This window comes from Bos indicus, chromosome 2 (genome assembly GCF_029378745.1).
Source record: "Bos indicus isolate NIAB-ARS_2022 breed Sahiwal x Tharparkar chromosome 2, NIAB-ARS_B.indTharparkar_mat_pri_1.0, whole genome shotgun sequence".
Lineage (NCBI taxonomy): Eukaryota > Metazoa > Chordata > Mammalia > Artiodactyla > Bovidae > Bos > Bos indicus.
The window spans coordinates 101921043-101944159 of NC_091761.1; the positions used below are offsets into that span (position 1 = coordinate 101921043).

Below are 23117 nucleotides of genomic sequence, written 5' to 3' on the forward strand. Positions count from 1 at the left end.
TTTCATATATGATATTATACATGTTTCAATGTCATTCTCCCAAATCATCGCACCTTCTCCCTCTCCCAGAGTCCAAAAGACTGTTCTATACATCTGTGTCTCTTTTGCTGTCTCACATACAGGGTTATCGTTACCATCTTTCTAAATTCCATATATATGCGTTAGTATACTGTATTAGTGTTTTTCTTTCTGGCTTACTTCACTCTATGTAATAGGCTCCAGTTTCATCCACCTCATTAGAACTGACTCAGATGTATTCTTTTTTTTTTTTTTAAGTTTTACTGCATTTTATTTTTTTTAAAAATTTTATTTTTAAACTTTACAATATTGTATTAGTTTTGCCAAATATCGAAATGAATCCGCCACAGGTATACCTGTGTTCCCCATCCTGAACCCTCCTCCCTCTTCCCTCCCCATACCCTCCCTCTGGGTCGTCCCAGTGCACCAGCCCCAAGCATCCAGTATCGTGCATCGAACCTGGACTGGTGACTCGTTTCACACATGATATTATACATGTTTCAATGCCATTCTCCCAAATCTCCCCACCTTCTCCCTCTCCCACAGAGTCCATAAGACTGATCTATACATCAGTGTCTCTTTGGCTGTGTCATACTCCATTGTGTATATGTACCACAGCTTTCTCATCCATTCATCTAGGTTGCTTCCGTGTCCTGGCTACTATAAACAGTGCTGCGATGAACATTGGGGTACACGTGTCTCTTTCAATTCTGGCTTCCTCAGTGTCTATGCCCAGCAGTGGGATTGCTGGGTCATAAGGCAGTTCTATTTCCAGTTTTTTAAGGAATCTCCACACTGTTCTCCATAGTGGCTGTACTAGTTTGCATTCCCACCAACAGTATAAGAGGGTTCCCTTTTCTCCACATCCTCTCCAGCATTTATTGCTTGTAGACTTTTGGATTGCAGCCATTCTGACTGGTGTGAAATGGTACCTCATAGTGGTTTTGATTTGCATTTCTCTGATAATGAGTGATGTTGAGCATCTTTTCATGTGTTTGTTAGCCATCTGTATGTCCTCTTTGGAGAAATGTCTATTTAGTTCTTTGGCCCATTTTTTAATTGGGTCGTTTATTTTTCTGGAATTGAGCTGCAGGAGTTATTTGTACATTTTTGAGATTAGTTGTTTGTCAGTTGCTTCATTTGGTATTATTTTCTCCCATTCTGAAGGCTGTCTTTTCACCTTGCTGATAGTTTCCTTTGTTGTGCAGAATCTTTTAATTTTAATTAGGTCCTATTTGTTTATTTTTGCTTTTATTTCCAATATTCTGGGAGGTGGGTCATAGAGGATCCTGCTGTGATGTATGTCAGAGAGTGTTTTGCCTATGTTCTCCTCTAGGAGTTTTATAGTTTCTGGTCTTACGTTGAGATCTTTAATCCATTTTGAGTTTATTTTTGTGTATGGTGTTAGAAAGTGGTCCAGTTTCATTCTTTTACAAGTGGTTGACCAGTTTTCCCAGCACCACTTGTTAAAGAGATTGTCTTTAATCCATTGTATATTCTTGCCTCCTTTGTCAAAGATAAGGTGTCCATATGTGCATGGATTTATCTCTGGGCTTTCTATTTTGTTCCATTGATCTATATTTCTGTCTTTGTGCCAGTACCATACTGTCTTGATAACTGTGGCTTTGTAGTAGAGCCTGAAGTCAGGCAGGTTGATTCCTCCAGTTCCATTCTTCTTTCTCAAAATAGCTTTGGCTATTCGAGGTTTTTTGTATTTCTATACAAATTGTGAAATTATTTGTTCTAGCTCTGTGAAGAATACTATTGGTAACTTGATAGGGATTGCATTGAATCTATAAATTGCTTTGGGTAGTATACTCATTTTCACTATATTGATTCTTCCAATCCATGAACATGGTATATTTCTCCATCTATTAGTGTCCTCTTTGATTTCTTTCACCAGTGTTTTATAGTTTTCTATATATAGGTCTTTAGTTTCTTTAGGTAGATATATTCCTAAGTATTTTATTCTTTTTGTTGCAGTGGTGAATGGAATTGTTTCCTTAATTTCTCTTCCTATTTTCTCATTATTAGTGTATAGGAATGCAAGGGATTTATGTGTGTTGATTTTATATCCTGCAACTTTACTATAATCATTGATTAGCTCTAGTAATTTTCTGGTGGAGTCTTTAGGGTTTTCTATGTAGAGGATCATGTCATCTGCAAACAGTGAGAGTTTTACTTCTTCTTTTCCAATTTGGATTCCTTTTATTTCTTTTTCTGCTCTGATTGCTGTGGCCAAAACTTCCAAAACTATGTTGAATAGTAATGGTGAAAGTGGGCACCCTTGTCTTGTTCCTGACTTTAGGGGAAATGCTCTCAATTTTTCACCATTGAGGATAATGTTTGCTGTGGGTTTGTCATATATAGTTTTTATTATGTTGAGCTATGTTCCTTCTGTTCCTGCTTTCTGGAGAGTTTTTATCATAAATGGATGTTGAATTTTGTCAAAGGCTTTCTCTGCATCTATTGAGATAATCATATGGCTTTTATTTTTCAATTTGTTAATGTGGTGTATTACATTGATTGATTTGTGGATATTGAAGAATCCTTGCATCCCTGGGATAAAGCCCACTTAGTCATGGTGTATGATCTTTTTAATGTGTTGTTGGGTTCTGACTGCTAGAATTTTGTTAAGGGTTTTTGCATCTATGTTCACCAGTGATATTGACCTGTAGTTTTCTTTTTTTGTGGGATCTTTTTCAGGTTTTGGTATTAGGTGATGGTGGCCTCATATAATGAGTTTGGAAGTTTACCTTCCTCTGCAATTTTCTGGAAGAGTTTGAGTAGGATAGGTGTTAGCTCTTCTCTAAATTTTTGGTAGAATTCAGCTGTGAAGCCGTCTGGACCTGGTCTTTTGTTTGCTGGAAGATTTCTGATTACAGTTTCAATTTCTGTGTTTGTGATAGGTCTGTTAAGATTTTCTATTTCTTCCTGGTTCAGTTTTGGAAAGTTGTACTTTTCTAAGAATTTGTCCATTTCTTCCACGTTGTCCATTTTATTGGCATATAATTGTTGATAGTAGTCTCTTATGATCCTTTGTATTTCTGTGTTGTCTGTTGTGATCTCTCCATTTTCATTTCTAATTTTATTGATTTGATTTTTCTCCCTTTGTTTCTTGATGAGTCCGGCTAATGGTTTGTCAATTTTATTTATCTTTACAAATAACCAGCTTTTGGCTTTGTTGATTTTTGCTATGGTCTCTTTTGTTTCTTTTGCATTTATTTATGCCCTAATTTTTAAGATTTCTTTCCTTATACTCACCCTGGTGTTCTTAATTTCTTCCTTTTCTAGTTGCTTTAGGTGTAGAATTAGGTTATTTATTTGACTTTTTTCTTGTTTCTTGAGGTATGCCTGTATTGCTATGAACTTTCCCCTTAGCACTGCTTTTGGTGTCCCACAGGTTTTGGGTTGTTGTGTTTTCATTTTCATTTGTTTCTATGCGTATTTTTATTTCTTTTTTGATTTCTTCTCTGATTTGTTGGTTATTCAGCAGTGTGTTATTCAGCCTCCATATGTTGGAATTTTTAATAGTTTTTCTCCTGTAATTGAGATCTAATCTTACTGCATTTTGGTCAGAAAAGATGCTTGGAATGATTTCAGTTTTTTTGAATTTACCAAGGCTCGATTTATGGCCCAGGATGTGATCTATCCTGGAGAAGGTTACGTGTGTACTTGAGAAAAAGGTGAAATTCATTGTTTTGGAGTGACATGTCCTATAGATATCAATTAGGTCTAATTGGTCTATTGTATCTTCTGATGAACACAATGATCAGAGTTTTGTTAATTTGTTACAGAAAAAAAATGAGACCCTTTTAGAAGTCATATGTCTCTTGTAATCCAACTATTATTTAGATAGATATTTCAGAGAGAGATAGTAATTTTTAAGTTGTTTAGAAGACTAAGGTGCAAGTAGAAAATAATTACTATTATTAATATTACTGTTAAAGTATTTCTGTTCACTGAATCAGAGACCAATCTGACTGATTTGCTTACATATTCATGGCTGCTTTTAAGTGCCCTTTATCCAAATTTTGTTCTCTGTATTACAGTTGTACTATATAGGAAATAAAATGGATATATCTTGTTTAAAGGTATCCATTGAACAAAGGTATTTACATAATCAAGAAGAGATCCAGACACAGACAAGTGACTTAAACATATAATGTAAAGGTTATTACAAGGTCCTGCATGACCCCGAATATTTATTTTGCCGCCAGCTTCCTATCTTATTTCTTTGTTTTCTTGTATGGACTAATATTCCTACAATTAGAATTACTTCTTTTGTAAGAAGAATAAATAAATGGCTTTATTTTGGTTTTATATAATATTTATTACAATATTTAAAAGGTAATGATTAACAAATATACTTGGGTGAAATGGGCCCCAGAGAAATGGGAGGGAGGATACTAATTTAAGGAGGCCTTCTCATTTCATTATCACAGATTAATTTATTAAATTAGCTAGTTGCTCACCAAGCCTGCCTGACCCAAAAATTATGAAGTGGAAATACCCTTTTCCATTTACATTCCAAAGTGTAAATATGTTTTAGAAACAAAGAAAATCTAAGGGATTTGATGTGTGGCATAGGTTATTTTCAGGTGGCTTTTCATGGAGGGAGGGGTCCAGAAAAGCCTCAAGGAAGCCTAAGGGTGTCAGGGAAAGCACATCCAGGGTTTGAGAGGGCCACAGAGGTACTCAAGCTCACAGCCTAGAAAAGACTCTTCACAACTGCTAACATCTCTCTCTTTGCCATAAATAATACATATGGCACAGCTAAAGTTTCCCTGGAAGGCTTAAAATATTTTCTTATATTTTCTTTACCAGTGGTTCTATCCCAATTCAAATATCTAAAAATCCTCATTTTTATATACGTTTTAAAATAACAGTGGAAAAATGTATCAAACTGACTCACATTGATACCATCAAGGATGGTAACATAGAATTTTTCAAGTTAATATTTTTAAGAAGATTTCATTCCTAAGAGTAAGCTTACGAATTAAGGTCAGAAGTTTAAGCTAACTAAATTCTGCTTTTGGATGAGAAATGAAAACTAAAATACTGGCAGTTTCTGAAGCTCCTTCATGGGGAATTAATTATTAGATCATTTATGTTGATAATATAATCTTTTCCTTTGTGGCTGATTGAAATCCACATAAAGCTAAGCTTATTTTAAAACAATATATTCAATATTTGAAGACTAAGTCCAAAGAAAATGTTATTGGATTGAGGGTTAAGTGCTGGGAAGTAATGGTGTCTCTTCACAGAAAATGAAAATTTGTAGTTTCGTTAATAATAAGTAGCTCAGCTGGTGAAGAATCTGCCTGCAACGCAGGAGAATTGAGTTTGATCCTTGGGTTGGGAAGATCCCTTGGAGAAGGGACAGGCTACTCACTCCAGCATTCGTGCCTACAGAATCCCCATGGACAGAGGAGCCTTGTGGGCTATAGTCCATGGGATCACGAAGACTGAGCAACTAAGCACAGCACATTGAATACCTACTCTGGATCCACTATGTATAGGACATGACAGATAAGGGCAGAGTCTTTATGGAGTGTGCAACTCTAGGCAGAACTGACTGTTGGGTTTGAGAGGGAACAATGACATACGTAATCAAGTTAATTTCACCTAGTGATTGGCTTGGAAGGAAATAAACAGGATGGACAGGGAAACCTGTCGTACTACAGTCCATGGGTTTGCAAAGAGTTGGATATGACTGAGTGACTGAACTGACTGACTGATGATCAGAAGACACTGAGTTTTGAATGAAAGCTCTGAGTAAGACGAAAAACTTGACTGAAGTCTCTTTTCTCAAACAACCCAGTGCCTGGATGTTCTAAGGACTTTCCCCCTCGTTCAGCCCTGCTTTCTCTCCTTACTGCTGTGCTTGCTGGAATCCCTCCTCTCCTGTAGCCATGCTTCTGTGGTTAAAGCTACTGTCTTTTCCCATTCCTGATATTTGGCTTCTAAGTTCTCTTTTGGAGGATTGACATGGAAAGGAAAAAGGGTGTAAGACTCAAAGTTTCAATGTGGCTACTTTTGATCATATTATACTTACATATTTTGGAGAAAGATGTTTAAATATATGATTTCAGAAGTAGATTTTGGGTTTAAATTATTTAATGTTACATCTGTTGATCAACTTACAGTTGATAAGGAAGTTCATCACAATCATCTTTAAAGCTAATTTATATCCTTTTTTAAGGAAAAAAAATCTCTTTTCAAAGAAAGATATGCTTCAAAACAATCCTTTTGACCTTTTTTGTTTTACAGAAAAAACAAGACATTTGATAGTTTTAGTTACAATTTTTAGAAGCCAGAGTTCTTTTAAAAACTGATCTAACTGTAGGAAGACTGGACTCAGGAGCCATTTAAAACAGCAAAATCACTGAAATTACCACAAAAATGCAAAAAAGGTAACAATACTAAACAGACCGCAAAAAGAACACTGTATGAAGTATGAGAGACGAAACAATAAGACAGAGCATGGCTTGTTTGGAGCTCAGTTGGAAATGTGCATGTCACATGACTCAATTTTGTTGTTATTTTGCATTCCCATATGTGCACATGCATGCAGAGTGTTGATTTGGGGATGGTAAATACAAATTTGCAAGCAGGCAGTTTGCAAATATGGAATCTTTTTTTTTTAATATTTTCAAATATATCCTTCTCTTTTATATTTATTTTTAGTTTAATTTTAACTGGAGGATAATTGCTTTACAATGTTGTGTGGTTTCTGCCATATAACAACATGTATCAGTCATTAAGTGTTCATATCTCCCTTCCCTCTTGAACCTCCTTCCCAGCTTTCATCCCATCCCACTCTTCTGGGTTGTCACAGAGCACCAAGTTGAGCTCCCTGTGTTATACAGCAACTTCCCATTCTCTTATCTGTTTTACACATGGTAATGTATATATTTTCATGCTACTTTATCAATTGGTCACACCTTCTTCTCCCATTGTGTCCATAAGTATGTTCTCTATGTCTGAGTCTCTATTCCTCCCCTACAAATAGGCTTATCAGTACCATTTTTCTAGACTCCATGTACATGCATTACATTATGATACTTGTTTTTCTCTTTCTGACTAACTTGACTCTATCACAGGCTCTAGGTTCATCCACCTCACGGGAATTGACTCAAATTTGTCCTTTTTATGCCTGAGTAATACTCCATTGTATATATGTGCCACAACTTCTTCATATATTCACCTGTTGATGGACATCTAAGTTGCTTCCATGTCCTGGCTATTGTAAATAGCACTGCAACAAACATTGGGGTACATGTATCTTTTTCAGTTATGATTTTCTCAGGGTATATGCCCAGTAGTGGGAATTCTGGGTCATATTGTAATTTTATTTCTAGTTTTTTAAAGAATCTCCACACTGTTCTTCATAATGGCTATATCAATTTACATTTCTACCAACAGTGCAAGAGGATTCCCTTTTCACCACACCTTCTCCAGTATTTATTGTTTGCAGAATTTTTAATAATGGCCATTCTGACCAATGGGCTTCCCAGGTGGTACTAGTGGTAAAAAGCCTTCCTGCCAGTGCAGAAGACATAAGAGATGTGGGTTCAATCTCTGGGTCAGGAAGATTCCCTAGAGAAGAATACTCATCCAATATTCTTGTCTAGAAAATCCCATGGACAGAGGAGTCTGGTGGGCTATATAGTCCATAACATTGCAAAGAGTCAGACATGACTAAAGTGACTTAGCACACACATATTCTGACCAGTGTGAGGTAATACCTCATTGTAGTTTTGATTTGCATTTCTCTAATTGAGCATCTTTTCACGTGTTTGATGACCATTGTAAGTCTTCTTTGGAGAAATGCCTGCTTAGGTCTTCTGCCCATTTTTTGATTGGATTGTTTGCTTTCCTCGTATTGAGCTGCATGAGCTGCTCCTTTGTCAGTTGTTTCATTTGCATTTATTTTCTCCCATTCTAAAGGTTGTCTTATTTTGTCTATAGTTTCCTTTACTGTGCTGAAGCTTTTAAGTTTAATTACATCCCAATTGCTTTTGTTTTTATTTCCATTACTCTAGGAGGTGGGTCAAAGAGAATCTTGCTGTGATTTATGTCAAAGAGTGTTCTGCCTATGTTTTCCACTATGAGTTTTATAGTTTCTGGCTTTACATAGAGATCTTTCATCTATTTTGCATTTATTTGTGTATGGTGTCAGGAAGTGTTCTAATTTCATTGTTTTACATGTACCTGTCCAGATTTCCCAGCACCACTTCTTGAAGAGACTGTCTTTTCTCCATTGTATATTCTCGCCCCCTTTGTCAAAGAAAAAGTGCTCATAGATGCATGGGTGATCTCTGTGCTATCTTGTTCCATTGATCTATTTAATGTACTTTTGTTTTTATTTCAGTACCATACTGTCTTGATGACTATAACTTTGTAGTGTAGTCTGAAGTCAAAAAGTTTGATTCTTCCAGCTGCATTTTTCTTTCTTGATTGTTTTGACTATTTGAGGTCTTCTGTGTTTCCATACAAATTGTAAAATGTTTTGTTCTAGTTCTGTGAAAAATGCCATTGGTAATTTGATAGGGATTGCATTGAATCTGTAGATTGCTTTGGGTAGTATAGTATAGTTGGTGGTAAAGAATCTGCCTGCAGTACAGGAGATGTGGAGATGCAGTTTTGATCCTGGGGTTCAGAAAGTCCCGAGGGGAAGGAAATGGCAACCCATTCCAGTATTCTCGACTGGGAAATCCCATGGACAGAGAGCCTGGCAGACTACAGTCCATGGGGTCACAAAGAGTTGGACAAGACTGAGTGACTAAATAGTAGCAAGCAAACAAGGACATGATGTATTTCTCCGTTTGTGTCATCTTTGATTTCTTTCATTAGTGTCTTATAGTTTTCTGTATGCAGATCTTTTGTATCCCTGTGCTGTGCTGTGCTAGTTGCTCAAGTCGTGTACGACTCTTTGTAACTCCATGGACTATAGCTCACCAGGCAACTCAGTCCATGGAGATTCTTGAGGCAAGAATATGGAGTGGGTTGCCATGCCTCCTCCAAGGGATCTTCCTAACCCAGGGATCAAACCCAGGCCTCCTGCATTGTAGATGGATTCTTTACCATCTGAGCTGAGCTACCAGGGAGCCCTAGGCAGGTTTATTCCTATGAATCTTACTCATTTTATTGTAGTGGTAAATGGAATTGTTTCCTTAATTTGTCTCTATGATTTTTTGACTATGGAATCTTTGACTATTTAGGGCCAACTACAAATCGCAGTATTCCCAGTGTTATGGTGTGCAAATTACTTAGAATAGTAAATGCTCAATATGTCCCAACTTAAACTATAGTGTTAAGTGTAGAAACTGTTGATATATAAAGAGTTATTTGCTTTTGTCTTTATTCATTTGTCCTAGGTTGCCATTTCAATATTTGGTCTTTTTATTTTGTTTTTTCCCATTATTCAGTTTGCTGCCATTTATTGCCAAGTATCCATGTTTTCCTCATTGTTATCAGTGAACAGTGCTCCAGCCTCTTAAATTTCTCCCTGCACTCGCATCCTTTGCAAAAACAATTCAGTTGACTGTTTAACAATCTGAGTAAGGACTTGAGGGTACTCTAAGCAAGTCCTCAACTCAATTATGGTTATTTTATTTATACACCTTTTTTCTTTTATTCTCCAAATCCTGATTATATTTCAGGTATTTGAGGGTGCTGGAAAATCTGCCTTTTACATTGGTAGAGTAGAATTTTATTGCCATTTGGAGATAGTTCTCAGTTCATATATTTATTGTCATAAATAATGTTTATCTCAGATAAGCCTCATGATAAATATTATCGTTGTATGTTCGTTCAGTTATACAAATGATATTTAAAATCCAGGTCTTTTACTTATAAAACATAAATAGAGTCACAGATGTAGAAAACAAATTTATGGTTACCAAAGGGGAAAGAGGGGGGGGCACATAAATTAGGAGATTAGGATTAACATATACATTGGAGGAGAAAATGCAACCCACTCCAGTATTCTTGCCGTGAGAACCCCATGACAGTATGAAAAGACATATACACATTACTATGTATTAAATAGATAACTAGTAAGAACCTGTTGTAGAACAAAGGGAGCACTAGTCAATACTCTTTAATGACCTATATGAGAAAAATCTAAAAAAGAATATGTATGTGTGTGTGTGTGTATAATATGTGAACATAATTGACTCGGTCAATTTGCTGCACAGCAGAAAGTAACACAACATTGGAAATCAGCTACTCTAATAAAAATTAAAAAAAAAAAAAAGCAGAGAGGTAGGATCAGAAAACAATCTTCCCACAGTCCATGGGGTTGCAAAAGAGTCAGACACAATTTAGTGAATAAACAACAATTAAAGCCTGGGGCTTCCCAGGTGGCTCACTGGTAAAGAATTTGCCTGTCAATCCCTGGGTTCAGAAGATCCCCTGGAAAAGGAAATGGAAACCCTCTCCAGTATTCTTGCCTGCAGAATCTCATGGACAAAGGAGACTGGCAGGTTACTGTCCAAGGGGTCGCAAAAAGTCAGGAGTTAGGGACTATCAACAGCAACAGTTAAAGTCTTGGGCCATAATATTGGGGTGTTTTTTTTAATACATATTGTAAAAGAATTAAGAAAATAAGAGAGACTTTATAATTTAAGTACAAAGTGAAAAAAAAAATGTAGGGATATGGGTTCCCCTTTTAGAGAATTAGAGACAAAAAGAGAGAACAGGAGATGACACAAGGAAAAATGATGAAACGCGACATAAAACAAAATGAGAATGTAAATATTCTTGCTATTAATTTCAGCTCTCTCTAAAGCAAAAGATTTTCCAGAATTAACTACTAATTTTTAAAAATAAATCTGTAGCGTAAAATATAAATAAAATTTAGGTCTTACTAAGGGTTAATAAGATAATGAATTCCAGTATTTTTTCCTAAACAAGGATAGATATCTTTTACCCTTCTCTTCATTTCACTTAAATACATATTGCTGCTCTTTTGCAAATGTTCTGTAATTGCATTAACCACATTTTGTTGATATAAAAGTTCATAGAAGCTTGAAGTTTCAAAAATACAGTTTCGTATCCAATATTAATAGTGTTATAACAAATACACCAAGGAAATAGAATCTTTAAAATTTAATACCTCACGAAGGGCTACTGTGTGTGTACTGTGTGTTAAAACAATGTCCTCTTACAAGTTACAAGTTGGAAATACATTTTAGATGAAAATGCATCTGCTCTAGAAGAGTGGATAACTATTTTTTAACAAGTTCATAGTTGAGAAAAATAGCCTTCCTTTGGTTCCCAGAATAATAAATTAAATCAAGGAGCGCAACGGACAACAACAGAAGAAAAAAGGGGAAGTAAAGTAAAAATAGGAGGTAGTTGATAAAGAGCTTTTTCGTGTTAACTAACTTCTCTCTACAAAAATGTTAGGAAAATAGAAGACAGAGCAATGGAGAGAAAATTGCATCAGGCTTCAGTGTTTACGTTTTTGATGGAAATGTGCAAATCATTTCCATCCCTTGTGGTGCAGTCATGCTCTGTCACTTTAGTCCATTTTCACCTGCAAAGAATTCTGAATGGGACTTCCTTCTCTGGCAGCTAATTAATCTCTCTCAAGCCTGCTCTTGCCGTCTGTCTGCCTGGAATGCCCCATACCTAAACCCAGTGATTTGTAAGCAGATTTCTTTCCCCCTTGAGCAGTTCTTTCTTCCTTTAAGCTATGTGAAGACCCAGCTTTTTCTTTTATTTGGGAAACTCTGTGCACTAGAATATATCATTGAGGAACCTCTCCCTCTATCCTACCACCATAACTGAATATACTCCCAGATAATTAAATTGGGTTTTAATGACAGCAGACAAAGCCTAAATATCAACTGTCAATGTGCACAGTGTTTTACTAGTAGCGCACATAGTATGTAAGGATATACATTACTAAATCACATGTTTTCTGTGTGTATTTGTTAGATATTCCCTGTGATGAAATGGATATAATCATATATGACACTGTTACCTTTGCCTTAAAAATACTGCCAAATTGTGCAGTATTAGACATTTTAGTGTTTTGGCAAATTTTGTGTGTACAAAAAATTAATGTAAGAGCATAATTGTTTATAGGTTGGAATGCTTCAATTAAAAAATAATAATTTTATTCATGTTTATTATATTTAATAAATACAGCCTTTTAAAAAGTTACTGCTAATGAGCTACTTGCAAATAGCAATGCTTAATTTTGTCACAAGTGAAACTACCTTTCCATGATAGCTCATAAGAGGTTAAAAATGTCATCTTTATTATTTTGCTGATGCTGTCCACAGATCATCTTTTTAATGTAATTATCAGTATTGTTTTATTTTCTCTCATGTGTTTTTCTGTTAATTTTTTGTGATTTGTATCTATTTCTTTATATTTCCGTTCCTTTTTATTTCCTTTTTAATTAGACATAAGACTTCCTGGTAGCTATGTAATGCATGCCTTTAGAGAACAAATATATATATATATATTACTGGTATAGCTATTCCAAATATTATAGATACTTTGTCCATCTATGAAGGTGCATGTACTTGACACATACATGTGTGGAGCCTTAATAAGAGGATAGAATCACTATAAATACTCAACTATTCACAGAAATATATATTTAGTATTTATTGTGTCGCACATATCAGGATAGTGAAGGCAGAAGGAAAAAGTATTCTCACAAGTGATATTTACTTTTAATTGTTTGGTTGAGGTGATATACACAGTGGAACTTAACACTGAAGTGGTCAATTATTATAGATGAATTTTGATAAATGTATATACCTTTTAAGCTGTTGAAGCTGTAGGCCATTTCTGTAACCACAGATAATTTCCCAGTTCATCTAATGAAAGCCCATTCCCCACAGCAAACGGTGTCTTCTTTCTAACCATAGAGTGTCTGTTCCTGAACTTCATATGAATTCAACTATATAATACATAGGCATATTTACCTGAATTCTTTCATTTGGTATTATTGCTATTAAAGTATATTGTTGAAGAAGTCAACAATTCATTATTTTTAGTCACAGTCTAATGAGGCAATATGGTGCTACTTCATCTGAGTACCTTAAAACAATGTAATTCTGTATTTACCCTGGTCCTTGTGATTTTGCTATCTTTTAGTTTACTTCTACATACTTAAGACACTATCTAGTACAATGATGGTATCTTTAACCAGTTGCCTTTTAAAAATTTTAAAAAAAAGGTGTTTTTCCATTTACCCAAATAGTTATCATTTTAGATGATGTCATTCTTTTATATATACGGATATTTCCATCTGTTGTCCTTTCCATTCAGTCTGAATACCTTCTCTTCAGCATCTCTTATAGGAAAGATCTGCTGGTGATTTATTTGAAAAGTTATTTCATCTTCCTTATTGAAGGTATTTTAACTGATTATTGAATTTTAAATAATTCAATTCAGCCCTTAAAAAAGTTGTTCTGTTATATTCTATTGTTTCTATTGAGAAGTCAGTTGTCATTGCACCATTGTTACCTACGTGTTATGTTTCTTTCATTGATTGTGACTTTCAGATTTTTGTTTTATATTTTGCTTTTAGCAGTTTTAATATGATATGCTTAGGTGTGTTCTGTTATTAATTATGTTTGGATTTTCCTGAGCTAGTATGATCTGTATATTGGCATTTCTCATCAAATTGGGGAGCACTTGAGCAATTGTTCTTTCAAAATTGTTCTAACCCTTTTCTCTTTCTTTCCTTTTCTACGCTCCCCACGACCTCCAGAAACCCAATTATTTCTGTTAGACCATGTGATTATCCCCACTGATGACTGAGGTTCTGTCAATGGTTCTTCAATATGTTTTCTTTCTATTTCTGTAAGTTCTATTTATCTTATTCAAGTCCACCAATCCTTTTATTCCTGCAGTATTCGATGTGCTTTTTGCTCATGCAATGAACTTTATTTCACATGTTATACTTATCAATTGTTTTTTTATAGTTTCTATTTATTCTCTGACATTCTGTCTTTGTAGACCCATTTAGCAGTTTCTTTAAATCCTTACCTGTGATTATGATATACGGTTGAAATCTTGGTGTTTGATTAAAAAGTTGAGTCTGTTTCTAATACTGCATTTTTTTCTTGTTTATACCTTTTCCACCTCTTTACATGTGTACTATTTTTTTAAATCAAATGCTGGATATCATTAGTAACAAATTTTAAGGAGTCTATATTGGTCTTTCTATATAAGTTCTGTTCCAGCAATCTATTTAATTATAGACATATCATTTTTGCCTTTCAGGCTTAGTTTTTTTCTTGGTCAAAACAAGTCTACTTTGGTTTTTAACTTCCATTAGTACTCTTGCCTGGAAAATCCCATGGACGGAGAAGCCTGGTAGGCTGCAGTCCATGGGGTCGCTAGGAGTCGAACACGACAGAACAACTTCACTTTCACTTTTCACTTTCATGCATTGGAGAAGGAAATGGCAACCCACTCCAGTGTTCTTTCCTGAGAATCCCAGGGACGGGGGAGCCTGGTGGGCTGCCATTTCTGTGGTCGCACAGAGTCGGACATGAATGAAGCGACTTAGCAGCAGCAGCAGCAGTGAACCTGACCCTTACTCCTATGGTGGGTTCTTTTTTGTGGTTCCAACTGAAAGTCTGATGTACCCAGTGAGTCTGTCCACTCTAGATGAGATTAAAGTCCAATATCTTCCAATAATACCTGGTCTCTGGTATCACTGTACAGCATTCAACCACCCAGCATGAAATATCTTCAAGGGCTTGTGGACTCTTACACTGTAGAAATGTCATCTAGACCTTGGCCAACAATTCATGGCAAATTCCCAAACTGCTGCCATTTGCCATGCAGCTCCCTTTTTTCATGTGCCCTTCACTGCAAGAACCAGGCAGCCCAGCAGCCCAGATTATTCTCATTTCCTCTCGGTTCTTCTGAGACTTCACATCTACCCCCATTGGTGGCTCAGACAATAAAGGATCTTCCCACAATGAGGGAGACCCAAGTTTGATCCCCGGGTGGGAAAAATCTCCTGGAGAAGAGAATGGCTACCCACTCTGGAATTCTTGCTTGGAGAACTCATGGAGAGAGGAGCCTAGTGGGATTGCAAAGAGTCAGACTCTGAGCAACTAAGACTTTGACTTTCAGTGAGACTTCGCTTCTACCAGGGTTCTACTCTTATTTTGATAGCAGTAAGTGCTTCCAAGCAGAAAGTCAGTGAGGTCATTCAGTAGAGTTCAGTAACGTGGCTCAGTCGTGTCCAATTCTTCTGCAGTCCCACGAACTGCAGCACGCCAGGCTTCCCTGTCCATCACCAACTCCCAGAGCATACTCAAACTCATGTCCATCCAGTCGGTGATGCCATCCAAGCATCTCATCCTTTGTCATCCCCTTCTCTTCCCACCTTCAATCTTTCCCAGCATCCAGGTATTTTCAGTGAGTCACTTCTTTGTATCAGGTGACCAAAGTATTGGAGTTTCAGCTTCAACATCAGTCACCAATGAAATTCAGGACTGATTTCCTTTAGGATAGACTGGTTGGATCTCTTGCTGTTCCAGGGACTCTCAACAGTCTCCTCAAGAGTCTTATCCAACACCACAGTTCAAAATCATCAATTCTTTGATGCTCAGCTTTCTTTATACTCCAACGCTTACATCCATACGTGACTACTGGAAAAACAATAGCCTTGACTAGAGACAAGTAAAGCCTCTAGTCTCTTGGAGACTAGTAGTCTCTCTACTTTGTTGGCAAACTAATGTCTCTGCTTTTTAATATGCTGTCTAGGTTGGTCATAGCTTTTCTTCCAAGTAGCAAGCATCTTTTAATTTCATGGCTGTAATCACCATATGCAGTGATTTTGGAGCCCAAGAAAATAAAGTCTGTCACTGTTTCCATTGTTTCCCCATGTATTTGCCATGAAGTGATGGGACCAGATGCCATGATCTTCATTTACTTAATGTTGAATTTTAAGCCAACTTTTTCACTCTCCTCTTTCACTTTCATCAAGAGGCTCTTTAGTTCTTCGCTTTCTGCCATAAGGGTGGTATCATCTGCATATCTGAGGTTATTGATATTTCTCCCAGCAACCTTGCTTCCAACTTGTCCTTCATCCAGCCCAGCATTTTTCATGATGTACTATAAGTTAAATAAGCAGGGTGACAATAAACAGCCTTGACGTACTCCTTTCCAAATTTGAAACCCGTCTGCTGTTCCATGTCCAGTTCTAACTGTTGCTTCTTGACTGGCATATAGATTTCTCAGGATGCAGGTCAGGTGGTCTGGCATTCCAATCCCTTGAAGAATTTTCCACAGTTTGTTGTGATCCACACAGTCAAAGGTTTTGGCATAGTCGATAAAGCAGAAGTAGGTATTTTTCTAAAACTCTCTTGCTTTTTCGATGATCCAGTGGATGTTGGAAATTTGATCTCTGGTTCCTCTGCCTTTTCTAAATCGAGCTTGAACATCTGGAAGTTCACGGTTCATATACTGTTGAAGCCTGGCTTGGAGAATTTTGAGCATTACTTTGCTAGCATGTGAGATGAATGTAATTGTGCACTAGTTTGAGCATTTTTGGCAGTGTCTTTCTTTGGGATCAGAATGAAAACTGACCTTTTCCAGTCCTGTGGCCACGGCTGTTTTCCAAATTTGCTGGCATACTGAGTGCAGCACTTTCACAGCATCATGTTTTAGGATTATTCCATCACCTCCACTAGCTTTGTTCGTAGTGATGCTTCCTCAGGCCCACTTGAGTTCGCGTTCCAGGATGACTGGCTCTAGGTGAGTGATCATGCCATCATGATTCTCTTGGTCATGAAGATCTTTTTTGTATAGTTCTGTGTATTCCTGACACCTCTTCTTAATATCTTCTGCTTCTGTTAGGTCCATACCATTTCTGTCCTTTATTGTGCCCATCTTTCCATGAAATGTTCCCTTGTTATCTCTAATTTTCTTGAAGAGCTCCCTAGTCTTTCCCATTCAGTTGTTTCCCTCTTTTTCTTAGCATTGATCACTGAGGAAAGCTATCTTATCTCTCCTTGCTATTCTTTGGAATTCTGCATTCAAATGGGTATATCTTTCCTTTTCTCCTTCCCATTTCTCTTCCCTTCTTTTCACAGCTATCTGTAAGACCTCCTCAGATAACCATTTTCCCTTTTTGTATTACTTTCTTGGGGATGGTCTTGATCCCTGCCTCCCGTACAGTGTCATGAATCTCCATTCATACTTCTTCAGGCACTCTATCAAATCTAATCACTTGAATCTATTAATCACTTCCACTGTATAATCTTAAGGGGTTTGACTTAGGTCATATCTGAATGATCTAGTGGTTTTTCCCTACTTTCTTCAATATAAGTCTGAATTTGGCAATAAGGAATTTATGATCTGAGCCACAGTCAGCTCACCATCTTGTTTTTATGACTGTATAGAGCTTCTCCATCTTTTGCTGCAAATAATTTAAATAATCAGATTTTGGTATTGACAATCTGGTGATGTCCATGTGTAGAGTCTTCTCTTTTGTTGTTGGAAGAGGATAATTGCTATGATCAGGGTATTCTCTTGGCAAAACTCTATTAGCATTTGCCCTCCTTCATTCTGTACTCCAAGGCCAAATTTGCCTGTTACTCCAGGTAATTCTTGACTTCCTACTTTTGCAATCTAGTCCCTTATAGTATAAAAGACATCTTTTTTGGGTGTTAGTTCTAGAAGGTCTTGTAGGTCTTCATACAACCATTCAGCTTCTTCTGTGTTACTGGTTGGGGCATAGACTTGGATTACTGTGATATTAAATGGTTTGCCTTGGAAACAGAGATCATTCTGTTGTTTTTGAGATTGCATCCAATTACTGAATGTTAGATTCTTTTGTTGACTATGATGGCTACTCCATTTCTTCTAAGGGATTCTTGCCTACAGTAGTAGATATAATGGTTATCTGAGTTAAATTCACCCATTCCAGTCCATTTTAGTTTGCTGATTCCTAAAATGTCGATGTTCACTCTCGCCATCTCCTAGTTGACCGCTTCCAATTTGCCTTGATTCATGGACATAACATTCCCGGTTCTTATGCAATATTGCTCTTTACAGCATCAGACTTTACTTCTATCACTAGTCACATCCACAGCTGGGTGTTGTTTTTGCTTTGGTTCCATCTCTACACTCTTTCTGGAGATAGTTCTCCACTGATCTCCAGTAGCATATTGGGCACCTACTGACCTGGGGAGTTAATCTCTTAGTGTCCTATTTTTTTTTTTTTTTTTGCTTTCTCATACCGTTCGTGGGGTTCTCAAGGTGAGATTACTGAAGTGGTTTGCTGTTCCCTTCTCCAGTAGACCATGTTTTGTCAGATCTCTCCACCGTGACCTGTCCCTCTTGGGTGGCCCTACATGGCATGGCTCACAGTTTCATTGAGTTAGTCAAGGCTGTTGCCCATGTGATCAGATTGGTTAGTTTTCTGTCATTGTGGTTTTCATTCTGTGTGCCCTCTGATGGAGAAGGTTAAAGGCTTATGGAAGCTTCCTGATGGGAGAGACTGACTGTGGGGGAAACTGGGTCTTATTCTGATGGCCAGTGCCATGCTCAGTAAATATTTAATCCAATTTTCTGTTGATGGATGGGTCTGTGTTCCCTCCCTATTATTTGACCTGAGGCCAAACTATGTTGGAGGTAATGAAAATAATGCTGACCTCCTTCAACAGGTCCCATGCAAGCACTGCTGCACTCAGTGCCCCCAACCCTGCACCACGCCACCTCTGACCATGCTTCTGCCAGAGACCCCTGGACATTCACGGGCAAGTCTGAGTCAGTTTTTTTTTTTTGGGGGGGGGTCATTGCTCCTTTCTCCTGGGTCCTGGTGTACACAAGGTTTTGTTTGTGCCCTCCAAGAGTCTGTTACCCCAGTCCTGTGTAAGTTATGGCAGCTCTATGGTGGGGTTCATGGTGACCTCCTCCAAGAGGGCTTATGCCATACCCAGGTCTACTGCATCCAGAGCCCCTGCCCCTGCAGCAGGCCACTGCTGACCCATACCTCCGCAGGAGACACCCAAACATAGTTCTGTCTTAGTCTCTGTGGGGTCTCTGGGTCCTGGTGCATACAAGGTTTGTTTGAGACTTCTGAGAGTCTCTGGCGGGTATGGGGTTTGATTCTCAGTGGGGCAATTTTGCTCCTCCTACTGTCTTGCTGGGGCTTCTCCTTTGCCCTTGGACAGGGGTTATCTCTTCAAAGTTGCTCCAATGCCTACCACCTTGCTGGGGCTTCTCAGAGAAGAGAAGAAGAGAGGTCATGGTGCTCCCTAAATATTTTCCTGTGCTCAGGGGTACCCTCCTTTTCTGTGTTTAGTTCAGTGCCAGAAAATCATAGCCACATATAATGTGTGTCATTTTATAGTTGTTTATTTTGGAGAGAAAAGTACTGTACTGGTTACTTTATCATGGTGGCACAAATCCCAACAAGACATTTTTACTGTTAGATAAAGAAGATAGAGGAAACTGCCAGAGGTGAGGCAGGCTGAGGGTGGTGAGGGAGGCAGGAGCCTTTAGAGTTAACATAAAGCCTGTGACTTGAGTTGTTTGACAACAAGCTATATCTATACTTAAAAAAATGCAAAAGTGAAGGAAAGATGAACTTGAGGGATAAACCCAGTAGTATTTAGTGAGAAGTATTTTTGGAAGGGAGCAAATCTGATTAGAAATGAAAGATAAATCTAATTTCCCTCTTTCTGCTGTTAATCTTTAGCAAGTGGCTGTCCCATATAATATTGTCATAATAAAAGAAACGAACCCAGAACTGATGATGAATTGAAAAAATTGAATAAATGAATATAAACCAAATTCTACTGAAGAATATACAGTGAAGAAGGAATTACCTAAGTAAAATTACCAATAATTAAGACAAAAAGTCCTCTATATTTTCAATGAATTACAGAAATCCTATATTTCAAGTTGATTTTATATAATAAAAGAGAACATCAAAAGAGTTAAAGAATTTTATTATTTTATAAGACAATAGTTGAAAAGCAGACTGAGAAATATTGGGGGAAAAGTTAAATCAGAAACATAAAGGTTTTATAGATTGCTCCCTCTTCACATACACACAAATAACCATAATTAAAAAATTTTTAAGTTGTAAAAAAGTAATTACATATATATGTATATATATGTGTATATATATATGTATATATATATGTGTGTGTATATGTATTTCTCTCTATAATCCTTATATCCATATATATGTATATATAATTTCTCTCTATAATACAAGGATTATAGAAAGAATATTAAATGAAGGAGAAAAATGAAACAAAATAAAACAGCTAAAGGGAAAAAAAAGAATAAATGGAAGAGAAAAATATGAATATATAGTAAAGGAATAACTCTATACTAGAAGAACAAAAGTCTAAGATGGAAATTGCTACCAAGCCATGCCATGCTGCATTCCATTGTTTGCAAAAGAATATTAGGGCTGTGGGCATAAAAAGCAGATCATCCACAGGGGAAGCTAAGCATGAACGGTAAGAGAGATTAGGCTGGCCTTGGACTTTGTCTCTCATAGGAGACAGTGAAACATTTATCCACAAATGTTTGAGGATTGATGACTCAGGATACTACGACCATTCAAAATTGCTCTTGAAGTACTGAATAATCAAGAAAATATATAAAAGTTCAGAAAATTTATTTAAGTAGATATTCACTGAACAGTGGGAGAACACTGGCACAAAAACTGACTTGTGATTGCTGATCATATGTGTTTTGATTTTTGACATTGTAAGATTGACAATTTTATTTCAAAAGCTTGGTTGGTGAGTAAAAGTGGGAGGAATTATAAACATGTCATAATTACAAACATTTCCTTTTTGACTTATACTTTCTATAAATGAAATACAACTAAAAATAGCATGCTTAATTTTTAATATTTTCTCAATCTGAGAGTGCCTTTTAGACAATATTTCAGAATTAAAAAACATTGACAACTTTCAACCATGCCTTTAATCCTAATTGTTTTCATTCATGGTAAACTCATATAATTTAATTTAATAATTTGCTACAGTATATAATATACACATAATTTTCCTTTTGCTGTAAAATCTCTCTCTGTCTCTTATAGAGCTATACCTGGAGCAATTAATAGTTAAAGATGATTATTTCATTATAATGGACTTTGGAATGTAAGCCTTTCAAAAAATGCTTTATATTGATATTTTTAGAATTATTAGAAAACAGCAGGTAAAATTTCTACACAAAACAAGAATTCTATAAAAATAATTTATCCTGTAAGTTTAGCACCCATCTCAAAAACATGTCATAAAATCTGAGCATACTTATAAATATCCAAATATCTTTTTGAAAGGTCACATACTAAATATTTTAGGCTTATGAACCATATGGTCTCTCATAACTATGCAACTCTGCTATTGTCAGGGGAAAGCAGCAATAGACATATGTAAACAAATTGACATGTTCCAGTAAATCATTCTTTACAAAAATAGGCAACTAGCCAAAGGGCCATAGTGTGTGGACCCCTGGTAGAGACTGACATTTCATCAACTTTAAAGATCAAATTATTATCAGCCTCTCTCAGAAATATTGAGATAAGGGAACTGATACAAAATGGCCATGATTAATGAATTTATTGATTTTATTTCCTTGTTCCTGATATTAATTACTACAGTACTTCACTTTGATATGAAAAGTATCAATCAAGGGAATTGCCATTGAGTAATTTACATATGTATCCACACAAATCTTAAAATTTTCTGGCTTCTCAAAAATGCCAAAATTTCCGGTGAAATAAGCTTCATTCCAAACAGTTATTAGATGTTATGCTCAGTTTGACTTCTTCTTTCCCTTTTATGTTTACTGCCTTAGTCAAAAATCTCAGATTGTTGGAGCTACATTGGACCTCTCAATGCTTCAAATTAAGTAATTTCAGTCTCACAAGAAGGAACTGTACTGTTCCTGAGATGAATAACTTCTCTATGGTAACCCTACTGGTTCTTGTCATAGATAGGACTGGAATCCAGTCTCCCAGCTCCCATTGCAGAATTTTTCCCACTCCACTGTACTGTCATGTGTGGAATGGCTCAAGCCAGTCACCAGTCAGTTGATCAGAGCTTAACTGGCTGGTTATCATACTAGAAATGCCTGGAGAATTCCATGGGCAGAGGAGCCTGGCAGGCTACAGTCCATGGGGTTGCAGAGAGTTGTACATGACTGAGCAACGAAGCACAGCACAGCACATAGGTACATTTCTAATATCACAACCAAATGCCTGGAGAATCCCATGGACAGGGAAGCCTGGCGTGCTGCACTCCATGGGGTCGCAAAGAGTCGGGCACAACCAAGTGACTGAACTGAACTAAATCAGCTGGTTAAGCTGCACAATAGGTGATTCTAATATACAGCCCACACTGAGGAAAAAAAAAAAGAAAGAAAGAAACTGAGCAAGTTAAAGAAGTTTATCTGGTCTTCACATATTGTAGCACGCATGCAGTTCTTTTCTCAGAATATTACTTCATGTGATGGGAGCAATTTTTAAGTAGTAATTTCATGATAAAGAATAAATGCGATAATGTAAAGACAGCTTTCCCAAGTGATTTTATAAATTGGATGTAATTAGTCTATTTCACGCTACTAATTCTGTAAAGTGCTTGGAATATAAGGTGGTTGTAGAATGCTCCTTTAAAATGTCGTTGTACATTTTTGCCACTTACAAAACTATGCCTCAAACATTTATTACCTTTTTTAACATTGTATAGAAAGAATAAGGAACATTTAGGTGCTCACTTTGCAAACTTGAACTCTTAATTTTTCTCTGTGCAGTGAAAGATGCAGATATACCTTGTATGGACACACAGATTCTGTGAACAGCATCGAGTTTTTTCCTTACTCCAACACTCTTCTCACAGGCTCTGCCGATAAGTCACTATCCATCTGGGATGCAAGAACGGTAAGCAAATCGTTAACATTTTTTTTTTTTCCAATTTTGATAGGTCTAGTCACTCTTAGTCACTTTTCAGGTGCAAGATACAACCTATGAAGAAATTGTATAGGGGCACGTAGGATAAAAGAATGATAATAAGTTTCTGTTTACAAGATCTTATCTATATGCTTTTATCTACCCTGCCTCCTAA

At 36.7% G+C, this 23117-nt stretch overlaps 1 protein-coding gene across 2 annotated transcripts in view; it reads left to right on the plus strand.

Moving 5' to 3' along the window:
• SPAG16 (sperm associated antigen 16) overlaps positions 1-23117 on the plus strand; it is a 1079093-nt gene that overhangs the window by 637257 nt on the left and 418719 nt on the right. For both annotated transcript variants that reach the window (XM_070771730.1, XM_070771724.1), the window contains one exon: positions 22807-22933. In XM_070771730.1, the coding sequence (XP_070627831.1) occupies positions 22807-22933 (127 nt within the window). The remainder of the gene's footprint in view (positions 1-22806; positions 22934-23117) is intronic.